Genomic DNA, 20,414 nt, shown 5'->3' on the forward strand with positions numbered 1-20,414 from the left:
CCTTAATTGTTTCTGTGATTGGGGTGGAGTGTATACAACCCATCACCAGTTCTGTAGGCAGTAAACTGCATACTGTAGAGCAGATTGGCTGTTTTCGATCTTCATAATTTTCAGAATGATTTCTGGGTCCTTGGGGGCTGCACACAGAGATGCCTTTGGCAATATTTTGTTTTCCTATTTGTCTGGGGTTGAAAAGAAGGCAACTGAAGCTTACTGATGTAGCAAACACTTAAATGCTCTCCATTTCCTTAATCAACCTATTAAGTGAATCTATCAAAGGCGTATCAACATCTCAGAGGAAAGAAACACAGAGAGATAACTGACTGTCCTGAGATATTCCTATTACATGTACACAAGAAAACAACCTATAGGTGACATAGTTAATTGGGAAACAATGCGATTCCCTTGCTGGAGAGGTGCCTCAACCTAAAATAACCTGACAGCCAGAGTTAGCTGTGTCTGAGCCTACAGCTGCACTGTCTGCTTCAGCTTCTCCTTCTCTGAATGGGAGATGATAAAATCCTGCTTCACAGAGCTGCTGTGCAATATTCATCTCTGGGGTATTTGGGAACTCAAGTGTCTGGTGAAACTGTTAGTGCTCCCTGAACTTGAAGAAAATAAGTGATTGAAGGGAGATAGTCTTAGTTGAGGTCACAAGAACCAAAGACTGTATCAAAACTCAAAAGGAATTTTATTCTTCATTTTCCTAAATGAGTCCTTGCAGGTGTAAATCCTAGGATTTAATCTCCCCAGGGATATTAAAAAATACTGCTTTATCAATACAAATATACTGACTACTAGGCATACAGCAACTGGCTTATATCACTCTCCACCACATAGGATTTTATTTAAAAGGTTAACTATGACCCAATATTTCATATTTTCCAGTGCTTAGCCCCATTTTACAGGGAAGTGCTATTGCTTACATGGCTGGTATCTGTGTGCATCACCTATTGAAGCTGGCTCACTAGTACATGCCAGGCTAACGGCTCAGTGTAGCATAGACAGACTGCAGGCTCCCCCCCCCCCCCCCCCCCCCGGTACTGTCAGCAGGTTAGAAAGGGAAGTTACAGATGGATGAATGCCGAAGTGCCTCCTTCCTTTCACAGGACAGACAGATGGGGCAGTTGCCCAGCTGTGACACACACCAAGCACAAAAGTAGAGCCAGGCAAGATCATAAGTATTGGAAATTACCAGGGAAAAGAGATTTTAGTAAGTGATGGTGCAGACAAGCCTAAATCTTGCATTCTGCTCATGTATTAAGAGTGGAAAAAAGGAAGCAGGAAGAGCAAATACAATCAGCAATACTTAGGAGTCTGAAAGGGAAGATGTACTAAAACATATGTTTGTTTCTCTTAAAATGTCACTCACTGTCAGCTGTCATGGTTTCCAGTCTTTCAGAATTGAATTATGTTGTAATTACCCCCTATTTGGACAGGGTCACAAAAATAAAAGCTCAATACTTTCCTACATTACAGTGTGTTGTTTGTTCCTTTCACTCCCGTAGTAGCCAAGTCTCATTTGCTGGTATCAACAAATCTGCCTTCAGAATAAAATGTTGTTTTCAGTCCATTAGTGTAGTGTAAGGCACATTAAAAAGTTAAGAGCCATCATTACTATCTTTATGAGAAGCCTCCCACTGAACAGAAATCTTTATCCTCTTGCTAACCCTTATAAATCATTTTCATCATAAAAGCAACAAAAAGCAAACAAATACAAAACCCATACCCATGTAACCTTAATGACAGTTGCTTGTTCTTCACACTCCCTCATTGTTGAATAGGGACATGTGAAATCCCTTACACCAGGGACTCAAAAACATGCCTCATTTTCTTCCACCTCTCCTCCTGTCCCAAATTCCTGTGATGGTATATAATCATAGAATCACGGAAGAGTTAGGGCTGGAAAAGACCTTAAGATCAAGTTCCAACCCCCCTGCACAAGCAGGGACGCCTCATATTAGACCATGTCGCCCAAGGCTCTGTCCAGCCTGGTCTTGAGCACTGCCAGGGATGGGGCATTATGCTGTATAAAATTCCTGTATGATGGATCAAAGGTTCAAAATCCACAAGGCATATAGGTAACTAGTTCCCTTGTTTAAACAGGAAGCCTGTAAACACTGCTTGTGACAAAGTCCGTCTAAAAGACGTTATTGTTACTGACATTTTGTGGATGCTATAATACAGAAAGATGGAAGGAAAATAAAGAGGGACACTCTGGTGTTCCCAGGGGAGCCAAGGTTCCCCACAAGCCCTCACGTGAGCTCTCAGCCCAGCACTGGATCTCTAAATGTGCTGCTCATCTCCTGCTTGCTTCAGCCATTAGGACCTCAGCCTGCTTCTGGAGCAGGAGCTGCCTGATGGACAGAGGTTAATGAGAGTGAGCAGAACACAAGATGGACTCTGGCATGGCCCACAACCACCTGTCCTCCTAATTCACCTGAGCAATTGATGCTGTGCCTCTGATGAACCCTTTCTCTTCAGGCTGTCCTCTTCTGTCCTCGGCTGCTGGAGAGCAAGAGCACGAGGTTTTCAAGGGTTACCAAGGCCAGGCAGCTGCCTCCTTCCCCTTCACACGCCTGGTGCTGACCAGGCATGTTTTTATCAAATCCTGAAGTGCTTGCGGTTGTCATGTTGATTGGAGAAGATGGCTGTGGAGCAGCTTAGGGCAGAGCAAGCAAACGCATTGCAAAAGCAGATTCTCTGGGCTAGAAAGTCACTGCCTTTGCAAGAAGCCCTTGTCAGAATATCCTGCTTGGAAACACAAACTGTCTCAAGTAAGATGCTGCTTTCTTACCAAACATCCTTCCTCCTCAGAGAGGTACTCACTCTGCTTCATGTTGTGCTTGAAGGAAGTTCATTGTAATACAAACCTAAATTTTACTTTGTGCTACAAGAGAAGTGAGGGCCAAATTTGCCTCTGAGCTTCCTGCTGCTATTAGGAGCAACGGTATTTGTGTCTATAAAGGCCTATGCAAGTATGATGGTCTGGGATGAGCTTCTGTAATGAAGAAAATTGTGTACTGGGATCTATATTCTGAAGGCACCAAACAGTAGCACAACAGCCTCCTTTTATTTCTCTCATTACAAAAGAAATCGGCACTTACTGTTTTCAGGACTATTTAAAATTTGAAAATAACGCAGCAATAACAAGGTGCTCAAATATTTATTCTCTCACTTCTGACAAGTTGCGTAAATTGCAGCGTCATCAAAATCAGCAGCCTGATAACAAAGTTTTCACCTATTATTGATGATGGAAAAAGAAAAGAGCCCAAAGTGGGGAATATGGTTTATCAGAAGACTAAAGGATTATTGAATACAGCATGTTGCAACAGGCTACCTTCGGGACAGTGTGAGTGATTCAAACAAAGCATTCTCATTAGGTAGTGAGGAATCAAAGCCCTGTTCCATTTCCAATTTCTTCCACTCCTCTTGACTAGCTGAAATATAATCAATATTCCCTACTGTGTAAAGATGGAGCATCCCAGGTGGCACAATCAGGTGGTTTACTCAGACTGCCACGAAATTGCTCCTCGTGAGGATGCAGGATAAGGTCATTGATCTTGTGCTCTAGCCATGGGGTAACAAAAGGATTTGTGAGATTAAAAACCAGCTGTTCAGACAATCACTTGCTCTGCTGAGAACTTCAGCTACAGTTTAATTGTGGGGGGTGTGGGGTGTCAAGGCCTCAACCTCTGAGCCTCTCCAACCTATGTCAACCACAGCATACTTATGTTAGTGGAAGTACACCTGTACTTCCTATCTGGGAAAAGAGTAATAAGGACCCCCTCCAGGTTGGTGCAATGTGCAGATGCAGCTGGGCTGGAGAACTCTTGAAGCAGAAGATTTTGCAGCTCTGTTGTCACAGTAACTGGGTGACTCAACCTGACAGGCTGTCTTTGGGCCTGAGCTGTGCATGCTGAATTCATGCCTATACTTCCTGATTTAAAAGAGTATTTATTATGCTGATTAATTACTTCTAGATGAGATTTTCTGTTGGTTTTTTTTTTTTTTTTTTCCCATGGCTTTTGACTAATTTCACTTGCGGAATCAAATTCTGTTTAAGAATTATTGTTGAGGAAATTGCATTAATTAAGCAAAGGAAGTTGAAAGAATAATAAACATATACGATAATGTAATAAGGACTTGATCTTCCTCTGCTGCTTGAACAACTGAACAGAAAACTGAGATATATGGTCCTGGCTTCCCAGCAAACAGACCCACAATAACGCTTTTTAACTTTTTCCTATCCTTTTAACTTTTGTTATAGAGATAAGGAATGTGGGGAAGTAAAAGCAAAGAGAAGGAACCTGCCATCCCTTCCATGGCTTCCACAACTCATTAGGTACACCTGTAAGGCTGTGTGTACACATCTGAAACAGTAATGAGTGTTAACAGCAATGAACTGCTGAGAGAGACTGCCAGATGTGGCAATCACCTCTCTGCCCAGGTGTTCATAGTATTGCATGGAAAAACAGTAATTCTCAGAGGAATTATTTCAGACTTAAGCAATACAAAACAGCCAAACACCACGATATTTAAAAATTTGCAAAAAAGAGTAAACCAGCACATTGTCATTCTTAAGTAAAATGAAACACCTCTACTTATTCTCCACAGAGAATTCAGGCTGTAATATGGTGAAAGTAAAAGTCATTAACTGCAGGAAAACAGAGAATCCTGAAGCAAAGTGATAAGGAGATCCTAAAAATGTGAATATTGCTCTTACGAAGCACTCAGCTAAACTTCTACTCCAGTAGCTACATATTGCTTAGATAAGAGCCAAGTAACAACTCACTGAATTTAACTTTGAGCAGCATCAATAATGGCAAAAATAATGCCTGGGGTTTGTAATGGAAAGTTATTAATAGGGACTTCAGTTCTAAAAGCTACAGTCACTGCAGAGCTCTGCATTTATAAAATGCATACGGCCATCTTTCTATACTTAGTTTTGTTTGTTCGCTTATTTTCAAAGCAGAGAAATTCAACTGCAGGTGCCTGAGAAATCAAACGCCAGCAAAAATGCATAAAGACATGTCCCCAGTGTCTTGTCTTTGTCTACTTGCAAAAGCTTGGGGGGTGGGGTGTAAAGGGAACATTGTTAGGCTTTGCCTTTCTTTTCTCTCATTTATTTTTGAAAGTTTAGGTCTCAGTATAGCATGGTGCTTTAAAATTTGTTACCTCATTAAAAGAACCAACAAATGAAACGAAACAAATGTCTGGTCCCAACTGTTCTCTGCACTACACTGAGAATGAATCACAGTTGTTTGGATTTTTTTCCTCAAGCCACTGCATGCAACAGACACTGGCACTGGATTACCTGAGTTTTCTCTAAATTAGTCATGACTTGTTTCCAAGAGCTTAAGTTTTAAATTTTGTACCATCTACAGATACAGAATAACCACAGCATTTCTGAGAAGGCCACATAAAAGAAAGGCTGATCAAACACAACACAACGCAGCTCGAGCTTTTCTGCCCAAATACACGTATTCATTTCTGCATATATTCAAAGATTTCTAGGCTTAGAAATAAAAAGATACTATTCCTTGTGTGCACTGAACTCCCAGTAAACAACAGAGCTTCTTCCTCTGCTGTTCAGAGAGGAGAGAATATAGAGTTTCTTTGGTCACAGGAATCAAGTTCTAAAAAATAAAGACATAGTATTTTTAAGGTCTTTCTCCATATTCAAACTCAAGATGCCCCTCAGAAAAATCAGTTATAAGTTACTGGGTTTGTTTGCTCCAAAGGAAGAGAAAGTTTAGATTTTCTGAAGAACAACTAAGATGACTACTACATTAACAATAGGAACTCTAGACACTCTGCTACTGCTTGACATACAGACCACCAGAGGCAGAAATCTTTTTTGTAGGACATTTTAATGTGCCACCATAGAGGAGGTTAGTCAATCCTCCAGCCAACCTCCATCTTCAATTCAAATGTGTCCAGTTCAGCCTGGTAAAAAAATTCATTTTTTTATGGCTTTTACTCCTAGAGAAAAGTTATTTTAGAAAAATCATGGCAAAGATGGCAGAAGACAGAACTGTCAAACAATGTGACTCCCTGCTACCTTCACCTACTGCTCTCTGTACTATTTTCAGTATCAAGGATAGAAAGGAGGTGTTTGTTATTCAGCCAGGAGGAAAGAGCCAGATTCAAGAAGCTTAAGCCAAAAGACCTTCTGAGTATGCTTTCCTTCTTCCGTTCTGAACAGGAAAACATCTGTCATCCCAGAAAACCATGACTTCTGATGGCACAAAGGTGAACAAAACAAATTTAGGTGGCCTGCTGGACCATGGAGCAGATTTCAGATGTCCCCTGACATTTCTGAAATTAAACTGCTAATAATGTGGCAAACCTCGTCATGAAATATGCTGTGATACAACTACTGGAGATCAGACAACGAAGACTTCTATCCACTTTTCCACCTTCAATGTTTGTAGTTCTTTAAAGATCCTTACCTTCAACACTATTGTCGATGCCATTACTCATGGAAGCACACGTTCATATGTCAACAAATAACTACTACGAGGACACCAAAATATTTGTATTCAGTCAGGTTGCATTACTACTTTAGATGGTTAAAATGTGATTTAGCTATTATTAATAAAATCCTATTCCTTCCCTGCTGATAAAAATTAACAATATAACTGATTTAATTTACAATGCCAACTCAGCACAAACGAACAAACAAACCAACCACAAACAAACAATACCAAATCCAAGCAACCAACTAGTTTCACTAATGCTTAAACATCATGAAAATAAAACCTTACTAGCAAGCAATATGTCTGCTCACTGGAAAGCCAGAAATGCAGAGTTCAAATAAACATTTCATAGCTGAAACTTTGTTTAAATGCATGACATTTTCTACGTTGTTAACACTTATTTCCAAGATTACAATAATATTTAATGTCCAATTCCATTGCAGACATTTTAATTTGATTCTCAGGTGCCAGTTCATTGTGCTGCACTATACCACAAAGCCAAGCAGAAAGAAGGAAGCGGAAGCTGAAAACAAAACGGGCATTAAAACACATGACCCTCCTCACAAGCACAATTAGATCCTGCACTTTGGAGATAACGGCGCAGACATAATAAGAAGAGTTGATAATTGGCTGTTAATAAGAAATCACATACAGGTATGGCAAGGTTTTCTATAGATCTAAACACATTATTTTCAATTTGGTTTGGCCTTTTCTTGAGAAGTTGATAAATGAGCAATTTCTTTTCTTTTATATTGGAAGATTAATTAGATACATAACTGGTAGAATCAAATGAATAAAAGGCTTGTGCAGTTTCACGGCCTTTCTGCAGTTATCTCCTTTGCTTTTCTGTTGCATTTGTGTTGTCTTACCACCTCTCACAATAGAAAAAACCCCAAAGTATCTAGATAACTAAACATACATACATATAAACAGAAAGAGAGAGAATGCACTAGAGAGAACAAGTGAGCTATTTTTACTACTTTTTTTTGAAACTCACATAAATCAATACATATGCCTGTTAAACCATCCCTGCAAAAAATTACTTCCAGATGAATCAGCAATAGAGGTGTGAATAAAGTAGTTCACCCACATCAATAAAGCGTGAGCTTCAAAATTTGAATTCAAAACATCTGAACAGCAACATTCTTAAAGTAAATCTTTTTAAAATTGTACAAAGAACAATTTTGAAATGAGAAAAGCTTAGCACAGCTCCTTCAGAAAGAAAGGCTAAGGCCTTTTCTTTTTGACCCCACTAGTAGAGCTATTTTCCATGAGCCATACAAAGGTGCTGGTGCAAGCCACAACTGTGGACGCACCCACGTGAGATCAATAACCTTGTCAGTACAGTGACAGGTAACAAAATGTGTTTGCTTTGCATTTTCAATGACACATTTTTTCTCAATGCCATTTGCTCCTCTCACCTAAGGTCCTGAGAGCAGTAACCTTGTAACACTGCTGGGTCTGATGGGGAGAGATTGACACAGCTAGGAAGAAGCTTTTATTAGAAGAACTTCAATATACCAGGTCTTTCCTGCCACTGATGATGATGAAAGATGAGACAAGGAGTCGCTGTAATCCCTGAGACACGTAAAAGAAGGTATCATTACAGATGTTGCCCCATAATCAGAGAAATCTCCCCTGCAGGTTCCTTTATTCAGTTCCTGTCTAGTCCATCCCATGTGTTCCCTTCACCTTCATTAGGCACAAGGGGTGAAAACCCACAGTTAAGTTCCCAGGATCTCTCCACCTATTTCTCTGCTACACCCAACTTTGTGGCATTTTGGGATCTGCAGTGTAACTCATTCTCAATGTTAACTCTGTTGCACTTCCAAATATCACTGGACAGTCACAGAAAAATTGGCACAACTTCCTGAATTCACTTGAAAACTGAATAGAGGTGATAGGCTTCCTATATTAAAATCAAAGGACATTACAATTTCTTCAGGACATACACAGACCTCTACAAGAGAAACTGCATTACAAGATGCAAAAGGCAGTTGAGGCAGATTTAGTGAGTATGCAGAACATGTTAGTGGTTTTAACAGGATAGCACCATTAAGCTTAACCTTCATCAATCTAGAATAAGCTCTTTCTTCATTTGTTTATCAAATTGAGCTTCCAGAGACAGAAAAAAACTCTGAAATACCTTACAAAGACAGAACTCACACAGGAGGAACATGCCCTCCCTCTCTAAAGGCCAGTGGGAAATGAAAGGCATGGCCACTAGAGATTAGAAAACAACAGGAAACAAAGGAGGACAACCCCACATTCATTAACTCTAATTTTTCATCTTTTATTAAATTTCACTAACCCTTAAATCAGCATCTGACACCATACTTGGGAGAATTTATGTCTTTTTCCTCTGTTTGACTTTCTGGAGCTGAGAAATGTGTACAATATTGGGCTCTATCTACCTTAAGAGTCTCAGCAGATGCCTTCACACATTCAGTCTCTTTCACATGAATGTATCTTCTATTCTGTAAATGTTGGCTACTATGCCAAATATAGCCAGGTAGTAACAGGACCCTAACTCTGAATATATGCATATAACATGCAAAATACAAAAACAAAGGGAAGTTTCATAGGCCGTATTATTTCATATGAATTAGTTATTAGTATGAATTAGCTCAAAACATTCCGAAACCATGGAATACTACCCAACAATCACCTGCTGGAAATCACCACTGACTTTGCTCACAGTGATTTCCTTCCTGTTAAATGAATGAAATTCAGACTATGGATAATCACCATGGATAATCCTTAATTGAATGAGACATTCTCTACCATAATTTATACACAGTTTTCAAGACGAGCTTTTTCCCCTGTATTTGCAGCGATTTCTTGAGGGAGAGATTAATGCTAATTCTTTTTGTTTTAAAAATGGGATAAAACTATTTCCAAGGCATCACCCTCAAAATCCAAGGGGAAGGTCCTGAAATCCTGAGTTAAACTTAACAGTTGTGAAATTAAGGAGAAGAAACATCAAGTATTTTTTCACTTGACTTCCCTGGAACAATGTTGGCTAGAGCTTGGGGCGGGGGGGAGGGAGGGGAGAGGTGGATTTTTATTACATGTTAAATGCCTGTTTTGTTTTGTGGTAATACAGGGAAAAATAAAAAGAAACACTGGAAAAGACAAAGCCAGACTATGAAACCTGGCCGCACCATGACTCTATTTTCATGTTTTTAATGCCTCAGTAATTAGCTTAGAAACCTAAAGAAAATACTCCCTGGCACACACTGGGTGATACTTTCTCTAAAAACATCTGGTGTTTAGTCTACAAATATCAATACAGACAAGAAGCAGTTGAAAGACACACAGTGCCTCAATTCAGGAAATAAAAATAAATGTTTCAGGGTCTTGTTTGGGGTGTTTTTTTGAACAAAACAAGTTTTGTTGCATTCAGCAAGACAGACAACTACTCTTCATATAAAACCTCTGCATTCCCTAGGACCTCTTCTAGTGGTGGTTATCAAGACTTTAATTTCCTATTTGAGCATGTCAACTCCTTCAGTTATTAGCTTCTGTTTTTAAATAAGCACCATGATTATAATGCCTAATCATAGAATCATGGAATACTTGAGGTTGGAAGTGACCTCTGGAGAATATCTTGTCTAAACCTCCCCCTCAAAGCAGGGCTAAGTTCAACAGATTGCTCAGGACCAGTTGTGTTTTGAATATCTCCACAAATGGAGACTCCACAAGCTCCCTGGGCAAAGTGTTCCTGTGTCTGATCACCATGATGTTATAAATATATAAATAGCTTTTAAATAAATATTTTTGAATTTCTTTCTGTATCCACTGCCTCTTGCCTGTTCACTGGACCCCACTGAGAAAAGCCTAGATCCCTATTCTTCAGTTCCTCCCACCAAGTATTTACAAACAGTGATAAGATCCCCTTGAGCCTTCTCTTCTCCAGGCTGAACAGCCACAGCACCTTCGGCCTTTCCTCACAGGAGAGTTGCTCCAATCCCTTAATAATCTTCAGTGGATGCTCACAGTTGTAGCTGTGTCTTGTCCTGGGGACACCAGGCCTGGACACAGTACTCCAGATGTATCTCACCAGGCTGAGTAGAGGAGAAGGTCCACCAGGGCCCCTGGTTCCCTTACTGCCAAGCTGCTTTCCAGCCAGCTGGCCCCCAGCAGGTACTGGTGTGTGTAGCTGGTCCTCCCAGGTGCAGGACCTTGCACTTCCCTTTCTTGTACTTCACAAGATTCCTGCTGGCCTGTTTCTCCAGCCTGTCAAGGTCCCTCTGGGTGGCAGCACACCCATCCAGTCCATCAGTCACTCCTCCCAGCTTTGTGCCATCTGCATACTTGCTGAGGGTGCTCTCTGCTCCATCACTGAGGTAATTTATTATGAGTCTAAATAGTACTGGTCATAGTATCAGCTCTGAGGTACAACACTAATGACAGGCCTCCAGATGAACATCCTGCTCCTGATCACAACCATCTGAATAGAGTAATTTAGCCAGGTTTCAGTTCACCTCACTGTCCATTTATCTTGTCCATAATCGTCAGTTTATCTACAATGATGTTACGGGAGACACTGTCTATACTTGCAATAAAAAACATTCTCAGCTCTCCTCTCATGCATCAAGACAGTCATCACAGAAGACTATTAACTTGGTTAAGCATTATTTATCCTTCATAAAGCCATGCTGATGACTCCTGATCACCTTCTTCATTATGAGGTGATTTTCTCTCATATTTAAAATGACATTTCCAGTCAGAAGTTACATTCCTGTGATTCAGATTTGGCTCTCTAACGATTTTCTAGTTGGCAAAAGTGAGAAAAGTTGATCCAAATAAATAAAAACTGTGAATTAAGTTCAACCCTTGTGTGTTTTAATTTAATGTGGAACATCAAGTTAACAGAGTCAAGGCATCACATAATCACTCAGTAGGGATGCATAACACAAATAACAAGATAGTCTGAAATAAGTATGAATGGAGGTGTCTGCGTGCAAAAGAACCAGAAGAAATGTTACAGAGAACAGGTTATAAGAATGGCATGTACTGATAAGCAAGAACATGAGTGACAGCAATGGAACTGACATACAATGAGAAATGTCTTGCTACACCTAGACTAGAAAGCCGGTACTCTGGTGGGACCATACTAGAGATGACCAGGCAGTCAGAGACCCGCAACAAAGCTACAGCATGTCACCTCTGCCAACAGGAAGCCAGGCTGGAAGCCACAGGACCACCCGCAATGAGGAAACAGAGACAAAGGACAGCAATGACAGGCTGAAGCCACCAAGCTTCTGAGGGAAAAAGACCACACGGTAAGAACTGTTTGACTCCTAGAGAGTAGAAAAAAATTGTCTAAAAGCCAGGTTATTGTCACCAATTAAGAGGGACTGAAGAGACATAGTGAGAACTTTATAGCCACTGTCCCTCATCCTCATCATACCCAATACTTGTGGTTCAAATATTCAAAGTACCACCATCTTGGATCTGGTAGAACGTAAGTTATTCTGTCTTGGTAAGCTTGATATGAAACAAAACTAAGTTTCTACCCTAATACAATCATCAGTTAATGAATTAGCAAGTTCTGATAATTCAGTTTGATCATGCATCAGTTTTCTATTTCAAATTTTTAGCTTGTACCAAAGCAGACAGATGGAAAACCTCAGAGCTTTACTTTCTTTAAATATAAAAAGTGTGTGCGTGCATGTGTGTATAAATATACAAATATTTATAAAAATAAACTAATGATTTCATTGCTTTACTTTCCACATGCTACTGCCATTCTTAACATTGCACATTACTTTTCCTGTAAAAAATCCAGGTGAGTGAGGAGAAACGAAGACCACCCTTACCTTAATGTTGCAGGCTTGCTCCATCAGTCTTCTGGCGTTCTCTTCAGCTCTGTACCTCTTGGGCAACTGAACCCTGAAGAATTTTAAAGCTCCTTCAAAATCAGCTTGTAGAAGGTCCTCTTTTGAGGTCTGCAATTAAACACAGGGAACTACAGTAAACACTGAGAACATGGCAGTCATGCTCTTTTACCAGATATGTCATTTGCCGAATGTATTCCAAACCACCAGCATTCTCATTAGCTCAAAAGTGTCATCCTTGAAATCAGCTCTCTAGCCCCTATCTCATAAAACAAAATAGAGGCTAAAGCATATCCAAGGAATCCCAAGCAGAGCAGCACCATCAGAGGACTGTAACACATTAATCTATTTTATCTTTCTATACCTGCAGGATAAGAAAGGGATTCTGGCTCAGCCTGTCAAGATGTCACTCAGTGAAGAAAAAAACAAAACCCAGGCAAAAAATAAAAGCCTAGGAAAATTTGTAATATTTTCCAGAGATCGTCTGCATTAGACCATTGCTGATTCTCATAATGCTGCCCTAAAAAGACAATGTATATATAGATATATATGGTTGCAGACATGAACAGCAGAAGCAGAAATGCATATGACTCATAAAAGGCATCAGCAAGTCAATGTGCAGAAGTCTGTGACACAGTTTCTCAAAGAACACTGTGCCAGAAAATGTTTTACATGCTTATTTCTACATCTCTCATAACACTGTACCTCTCGGTGTGGTATCAAGCCTAGCAGGTCAGAAAATGTTAAACATTCAACATTAATCCAGTTCTGCTACTGATGGAATAATATGATTCACAGGGAAAAATGTATTCATCTTCGGATTTGCCAAGAACTACATCAAGAGATTTAGCAAGTATGAAATACCAAGCCTTGGTACTCCTTTATAAGGTTCACAGAAAATGAATGTCCAGACAAGACATTTAGGACACCATGTCAAAAATGTGAATGTCAAGATCTTTAACCCAAAAAGAGTGAACAAAGATGACTAGGCTCATGAAGACTGGCACTGTGTATCAAAGTATTATTACAGATACCTCAGAAGCAGCACAGGTATCTCTGGTTAAGGTTAACTGCTGAACTAATTGCTCTAGTACCACTGCCAACACTTCGATGTGTGCATCCTTTGCCTTCTCATGAGTAATACAGTCATTTTTTGCCTTGTTATACACAGCAGATGTACTACATACACAGTTTCAAAGTTTGATTCTTAACTATATTGTCAACCACTCAAAAGCCTTTCTGTCCCCAATTTCAGATGTCTTTCCATAAAACACACTGCAGCCAAAAAAAAAGATTTGGCTCTACACAGGGAGAACTGGGGAAAACCGTGCAGCCTTTGACACGCAAGAGATGAGGCTCAATTATACTGATATTTCTCTTGGGTGTTAAATATAATTATCACTGAAATGCAGACAAAATTTTACTTTTATTTATGAATCCTCCTTATACACCCCACAAACTAGCATCACCAGTCCATTTACATGAAAATAATTATGTCTGCTATGTAAAAGCCCTTCTCAAAGTACAGACACAGTATTTCCCAAAGCAAACTGCATTTCAGTATGGTGCTGCATATATGTAACAGTAATATTCAAAACCCAGCTTAATATATTCCACATTTCTGCTGAAAATGCTACAGCCCCCCCCCAGAGGGTCTATCAAAAATAGTAATTTTGTGGGGGGACGAGAGAAGGATTCTTGAACGGATTTTAAGTTATGTACCAAACTTGGTACAGTCACAGAAGTTAAGAGGGTATTTTCATGGGTTATCCGGTATCTCTGACAATGGAGAGCATGAGCAGACATCAGAGGTGTGCCACCACAACATTGCTAATCATCACTGCTGTGCCCAACCTTTCACTTTGGGAACAGGTATACCAGTATCTCCTTTGATGTCCTCAAGAGTCCATAAGGATAAAATTTACGTTGTGCATGTTTACCAATCAACCTGCGTATTTCTGGAGATTATTATACTGTGTACCTTAACAGGCTCTATTGTAGTAGTTTCTGCTACATCAATCACAAGGAAAGCATACGAAAACTCCAAATACAACTAAAGTAGCTTCAGCATACTCATTTCCCCAGGACTGCAGCATTCTTAATATAGACAACTTTCTGTCATCAAAATCGTTAGAGTTCTTCCAAGATCTATTTGATCCTTCCTTCATTCGCAGCCAAGGAAGCTGCTGGGTCATCACTGCAGGGACACAAAAAAAGCCTGTCTTCAGGATACTGATGAGAAATGCTCAGCTTTACAAACTATCACATCTGATTCTGTCCACAAAAATTTGGCAGAAGGACTATATGGCTGAGACTCAATCAGACAAGACCAATGTAGTGTTGACAGAAACCTGGTGCAGTTTGGTATCTAATGAGTCAGATCCACTCATGAATGCAGCTATGGCCAACACACCTGTTTCCTCAATCCTATTTCTCCTGCCTGAGTTTTAGTGAGGTTAGATAAGCTTTTGCCAAACTTGAGACTAGATCACTGTTTCATCTGCACAATGGGCTGTATTTAGGATTATCTGCAAGTTGTAGAGCATGGTAGGAGCAGCCTGTCGCACCAGCAGCGCACAGCATCACTGCCAAAAGCCATGCTGGCAACCAAGCTGCTGCTGGGCAAAGTTCAGCTGGGTAATGCTGATCAAAAAGCAGTAAATGGTTTGGTAGCCAGCTTACTTGAAAGCGATTTCTCACCTTCTTGCTCAGAGATGTTGACAGCTGTGATCACTATACAATTCAAACAGATTTCCCTATTACATTGTAAATTTGCCTTCTTGTGAGACAAGCTCTCCTGCATTTCCAGTACCCTCCTCTTCCTCATGCAATGGCAGCCTCTCCCACCCTCCTCTGAAACACGGCCCCAGACACAACTCTAACCCCAGGTGTAAAGGAATACCAGCCAATCTGTAAACCCATTTTGGTGCTGTTGGTGGTTTTATACAGAAGGTGCTCAGATAACTGCAATGCTCCAATACAGGCTGGCTGGTACATGCTTCCAATAGTGTGGGAAGGTGTTTTCAATTAAGACTTCTGGACAGTTGCTCCCAGCACAAAACAAACACCAAACACACTTTTTCCCAAAGTTTTAGCATTTCAGTAGAAGCTGAGCTATCTTATCTTGGAGCATGTATTCTTCCTAGAGGTCCTGACTAGACATTTTGATTTTGTATTTAATTTCTTTTTCTAAAATTAACATAATTCATTGAGAGTTTTGGAATTTTTTAGAAATCTGAGGAGAAATAAAAACTTCTAAAACTTTTTTTTTAACCTGCCAAACCTCAGAAAGGCAGATGCACCCACCCTTTATGTCCATAGCACTTCATTTAAAAATAAATACCAAAAAAGACAAAGGCATGTACATCAGAAAATCAGCCATTACATGTAAAAAATTTAAAGTTACAATAACTCTTCTAGGCTTCTGCTTGAATCACTGTTATAATAATATTTTAATAGCCCCCAACAAACTACTCTTATTAAATTGTAGCTTGAGAATTTTGAGTTCTCAATCCTGAAAGATCTTTAGTCAATGGAAATCCCATAAGAATAATGGCAAATCATGGAAATAAAAACCATCATATTGTATAATTTGATAAAATGAGTGGTAGAGCCTATACTGTTCAGCTCTACTTTGATGAATATTTCAATTTCATTAAAATAATCTGTTGATCAAAAAATTAGTTTCACTACTAAACCCACAAAAAATCGAAGTAACATTTTGAGAGCAACCAGAAGCAACATAAAACCATTGTGTGCCTATAGATATAGAGAGAGACATATGCAGTACAAAAAAAAAAGTAAAAAATAGCAATGTTGGCATTCTGAGATTCACATTTCCTGACATTTTGTGGTTTTAATCAATAAATCATGAAGACATCTCAGGAATCTTTTGGCAGCTGTTTGACAGGCGGGGATTTGTAAATTCATTGGTTCACATCACTCAGCTTGTGGAACTCATCAACAACTTATTTCACAAAACCATCTGTAAGTTTCTTGAACCAATAATTAAAGCTTGGCAGGTGCATTGCATTTTTCTGCACTCAGTGACTTCAAGGTATCTTTTATTATTCTAAAGGCAGCTTTCAAATAGTCAAAATAGTTTTAGTTAAAAATACATTTTAAAAAACAGGAAAAAGAGGAAATTCAGTGAGAACTGCGACCAAAAGTCTCAGTTTGCCTTTTAGGGTTTGACTAAATAAACCCTGAAATGTCCTTCTCACGTTGCTTAAGTATTTCAATGTATTCCTAAAATTATCTGATATGGATGAGTTGAAACCAAGGGAAAGTCCTTTCCCACAAGTACTAGCAAAACTTTCAAATCTAAAGGTAAAGTTCTGAAAAAATGCTTATGTCCAGAAAACAGGAACAGAATTTTATTTTATTTTACTTTTTTTTTAAGCAAATAACGTTGCTACTGCTTTCCCCAAAACATTTAGGAGATGTGATTAAGACAAAGGACAAAGCCTTTGCTTTTTTCTTTAATTTAATTTCTCTTGTCTTCAATTATTAATTCTGCAGACTCATTTATTACTGACTATATCATCTAAAACTTCTATTCCCACCTGGGAACTAATATAGCAGAAGAAATTTCAGATCAACCACACTACCTTAGCTTAATTTCATTCTTCCTCCTCAGATAAAATTTACCAATTTCCGTGGAATTCTACGTATACAGTATGTGTATTTAGAATTCCTACAGAATGTCAATGAGCATAATCTGCCTGGTTTACACTTTAATAAACGTGGTCAGGAACAAGGCCAAGTTAAAGGCTGAAAAGAATCTGACCATACTCTACTCCACTACTTAATTTGCTACTGGCAAATTCAAAATGTTTACTAGTATCCTCACACTAATTTCTCAGAGCATAATACTTAATCTATAACACACACAGTGTGGTTCTAACTTCTTTTAAGATACAGAATGTAAGATCAAGGTATGTGAGCTATTTTTTCTAACACGATAGCTCCTTTTCTGCTGGCAGCAACAAGACTGCAATGCTGCACACTGCACGATTTTGCACTGTGCTGCCCTTAAATGCAAGCCACAGACCTGACATCTGTTCAGTGACTCCAAGAAGATGAAGTTGACATTCTGTGCTGCCAAAGAGCATGAGGGTGGATAAACTTGGGATCCAGGCCTGGGAAAGTTTTATAGGTAAAGGTACACTGCTACAGTTACACTCTTAGTACAATACATCAAAAACCTCCTTCTATTGGCATTGCTTATGTCCATTTCTTTATTGTGAAAGCTACACTATCAAATGCATTTTACCCTAAATAAGACCTGTACTCTCTGCAAAACACTGGTACAAAAGTGTTATGAAGAAAATACAGCTTTGAATTTGTGCACAGTGAGCTGGCATCCATAAATACAGCAGTGATCTTGTGTACACCCAGTAGTATCCCTCTGCTCAAAATTTCACCACTGTGTTTATATGTGGCTCCAGACTTACAAAGGCAGTGTTCATTCTGACACATAAAACACTCATGAAATGTGGATAAGTGCAAACACAGAAACTATCAGCTTCATTCACCCATAGTCATCCTGAAGTGGGTAAACCCACATAGATTTAGCGCTGTTTCACCTGTCCATCAACACAGTTAGCTGATGCAGTGATTAGGTGATGTGACTAAGGTTGGCCTAAAGGGTTATAGAACATACTCCTCACATAACACTACAACACTACAGGCACATGTTCTGCCTGTCCTAGGCATTTATTCCCAAAACCACAGCACAGGGAGAAGCGTATGCACATAGGAAAACAAAACCAAAACAAAACAAAAAAAAAAGCTAGCTGTTAATTCTGTGAAACACTGAGGTTCTGAAGTACCTGCAGTTCCAATCAAAGTACAAAATCTTGGTCCTCAGAGATTTCTCATTGTTAAAAAATTAACAGAAACACAGTCTCTCCTCCTCTATGGAAGGGGTATATGTCAAAAGAATGTATGTCAGAAAAGGTATATCTAGCTAATAAAATGTGACAGGAAACCACATTGACTCCATAAGTCACGACTCAAGACTCTCTAATAACACAAGCATTATTTGCATTATTTTGTCTCTGTTCTCCCCCCACCCCCTTTTTTTTTTTTCAGTAAGCAATTTTATATCATCCAGCAAAGGTAAGCTGCCTGGGTGACAAAGTATGCTGTGTTTCCTGGTATTCTCCATCTGGAGGGCCAGGTACAAAGCCTGATTAAGTGAAAAAAGACAGCTTAGTGGTTTTGTCTCTAATTTCCGTAGAGCTTATCACAAAACAATTCAGAATGATTTGGCAGTCCTTGCCCAAAAGACCATCAAGCAGAATGGGATGGAAGAATATTTACGTACACTTGGAGGTAAACTGGAATAATGCTTACACATACAACAGATTTAACCATGCATTATCAGCTGCTAAACTCACTTCTACAAGTGACTGTAGATATTCAAATTCATCTTCAGCTTACTAGCAGTCAGAGAGTTTGTGATTTTTCTATTTTTACCTAACATCTCACAGTGCAGGGACACACTGGTTCAAACACCCACCCTTTTTTTAACACTGAATACATCATAATACACAGAACACATTCATTTATCTGAGTGTACTGCAGGAGGTGGAGATAGGCTCCAGTAGCACAGCGAAAATGCTAGACAGCTCACTGTATATAACTACAGTATAGGACTGCACAGGGCATGGACATAACAGAAAGGCATCATCCTACTAGAAAATGGGATGGGATCTATGAAGAACTGTCTTCATAGGCATAACATAAAAATGACATTCTGGCGTACAAGACCATCAACCAAGTGTACTTCTAAGCTGCAGCCAGGTTTAGTTACAATACCTGAGAGCAGACTCAGCTAGGACTAGGTAGTGACTTCTGTATCACTACTATTTTGTGTGTTTTAGTCTGCTTTGTACAGCCGTAGAAATGATAAAGGCGTACTTCTCTGTGCTGTATCATGCCATGCATTTTTCAGGCTATTTCACATACAGATATCATTTGCTATGATGGATAAAAACACCTTTAACAATTTATTTTCCAGATAATTCTACGCATGTATTTTAAACTTTTTTAAATGCTGTCAACTGCCTTCTCAAAATCACAGAAACAGCAGAAAACCGTAAAACATCATCATAGCTTGAATTCTTATGAATGCTTAAAATCACTGTGACTTTGATGTCACAAGTGTAAAATCTGAAATGTTGAGCATTAATGCACTTTCCATCAGCATCTAGAAGTAGACTGGGCATGCTGCTTATCTGGAATCATTACAGGACTGAGAACAAAAGCATTCTCAGCTTTAGGAAAGAATTTTTTTATAAGACAGCCCTGGTTGTGAGCCCTGCAAGCTAGTTAAGGAGTGGCACCGGTCCCCATCAGCATCACTAGTGTCCAGCCCTTCCCAGCTCACATCAAAAGAAAAAAGAAGACTCAGTGCTTAGGAGATGGATTGTGACAAGCTGAGTGTTAAAAATAAGAGACGTTTCATGCTACTACTATTCAGTGCCAAGAATCCTGGGCGGGGGGGGAAGCAGGTTTGGGAGGGAAGATGGCAAATTCACAACAAATTTATTTCAAGAAAATGTGATCTCACCGCAAGCAGCCGAGGCACAAATAGGCGATGCCCCATTCCCAGAAGTTCCAGCACCCGACATGCATACTCATTCACCAGCTTGCTTCTTTCGTCATGCATGTCCTGGGACTTTTTGACAGGTGGTGTGAGCTTGGCAGCTGGGGCTTTGCAAGGTACCCCTTCTTCCATGAGCAGCAAGTAGTAAGTATCCAGAGTGAGAAAAACAGGCTTTGAACCACAATTTTAAAAAGTGCAAGATGAGGAGAGCCAGCCTCAGACCTTTGCAATGGGTTCGGATGGCTGCCTACAGCAATGCCTGTCCTTCTCTCAGAAAGAGAAAAGCACCTCTGCTAAGAATCAAGGAAAAATATGATCCACTGTGCCGCCTCAGCCAGAGTCCAAAGTAGATTTGAAAAGCAAACCACAGAAAACATGGATCTAAAAATGTACCTAAAAAGCAGGAAAATGGCAGCAAATGAGTGCAGAAAAGCTCAGATAAGAGAAAGGCAACGGAGAGCTTTCAGGGCTCAG

General features: G+C 39.6%; 1 protein-coding gene across 3 annotated transcripts in view; it reads right to left on the minus strand.

The window, feature by feature from the left end:
• The window catches only part of RABGAP1L (RAB GTPase activating protein 1 like), a gene marked incomplete at its 5' end in the record, with an annotated part of 248,601 nt that overhangs the window by 47,947 nt on the left and 180,240 nt on the right, over positions 1-20,414 (minus strand). For 2 of the 3 annotated variants that reach the window (XM_080623940.1, XM_080623939.1), the window contains 2 exons: positions 12,308-12,436; positions 19,905-20,072. In XM_080623940.1, coding sequence (XP_080480066.1) covers positions 12,308-12,436; positions 19,905-20,072 — 297 coding nt within the window. Of the gene's footprint in view, positions 1-12,307; positions 12,437-19,904; positions 20,073-20,414 lie in introns of those variants that run through there. The other variant, XM_080623938.1, reaches the window with a different exon arrangement.

Source organism: Psittacula echo (assembly GCF_963264785.1).
Source record: "Psittacula echo genome assembly, chromosome: 7".
NCBI lineage: Eukaryota > Metazoa > Chordata > Aves > Psittaciformes > Psittacidae > Psittacula > Psittacula echo.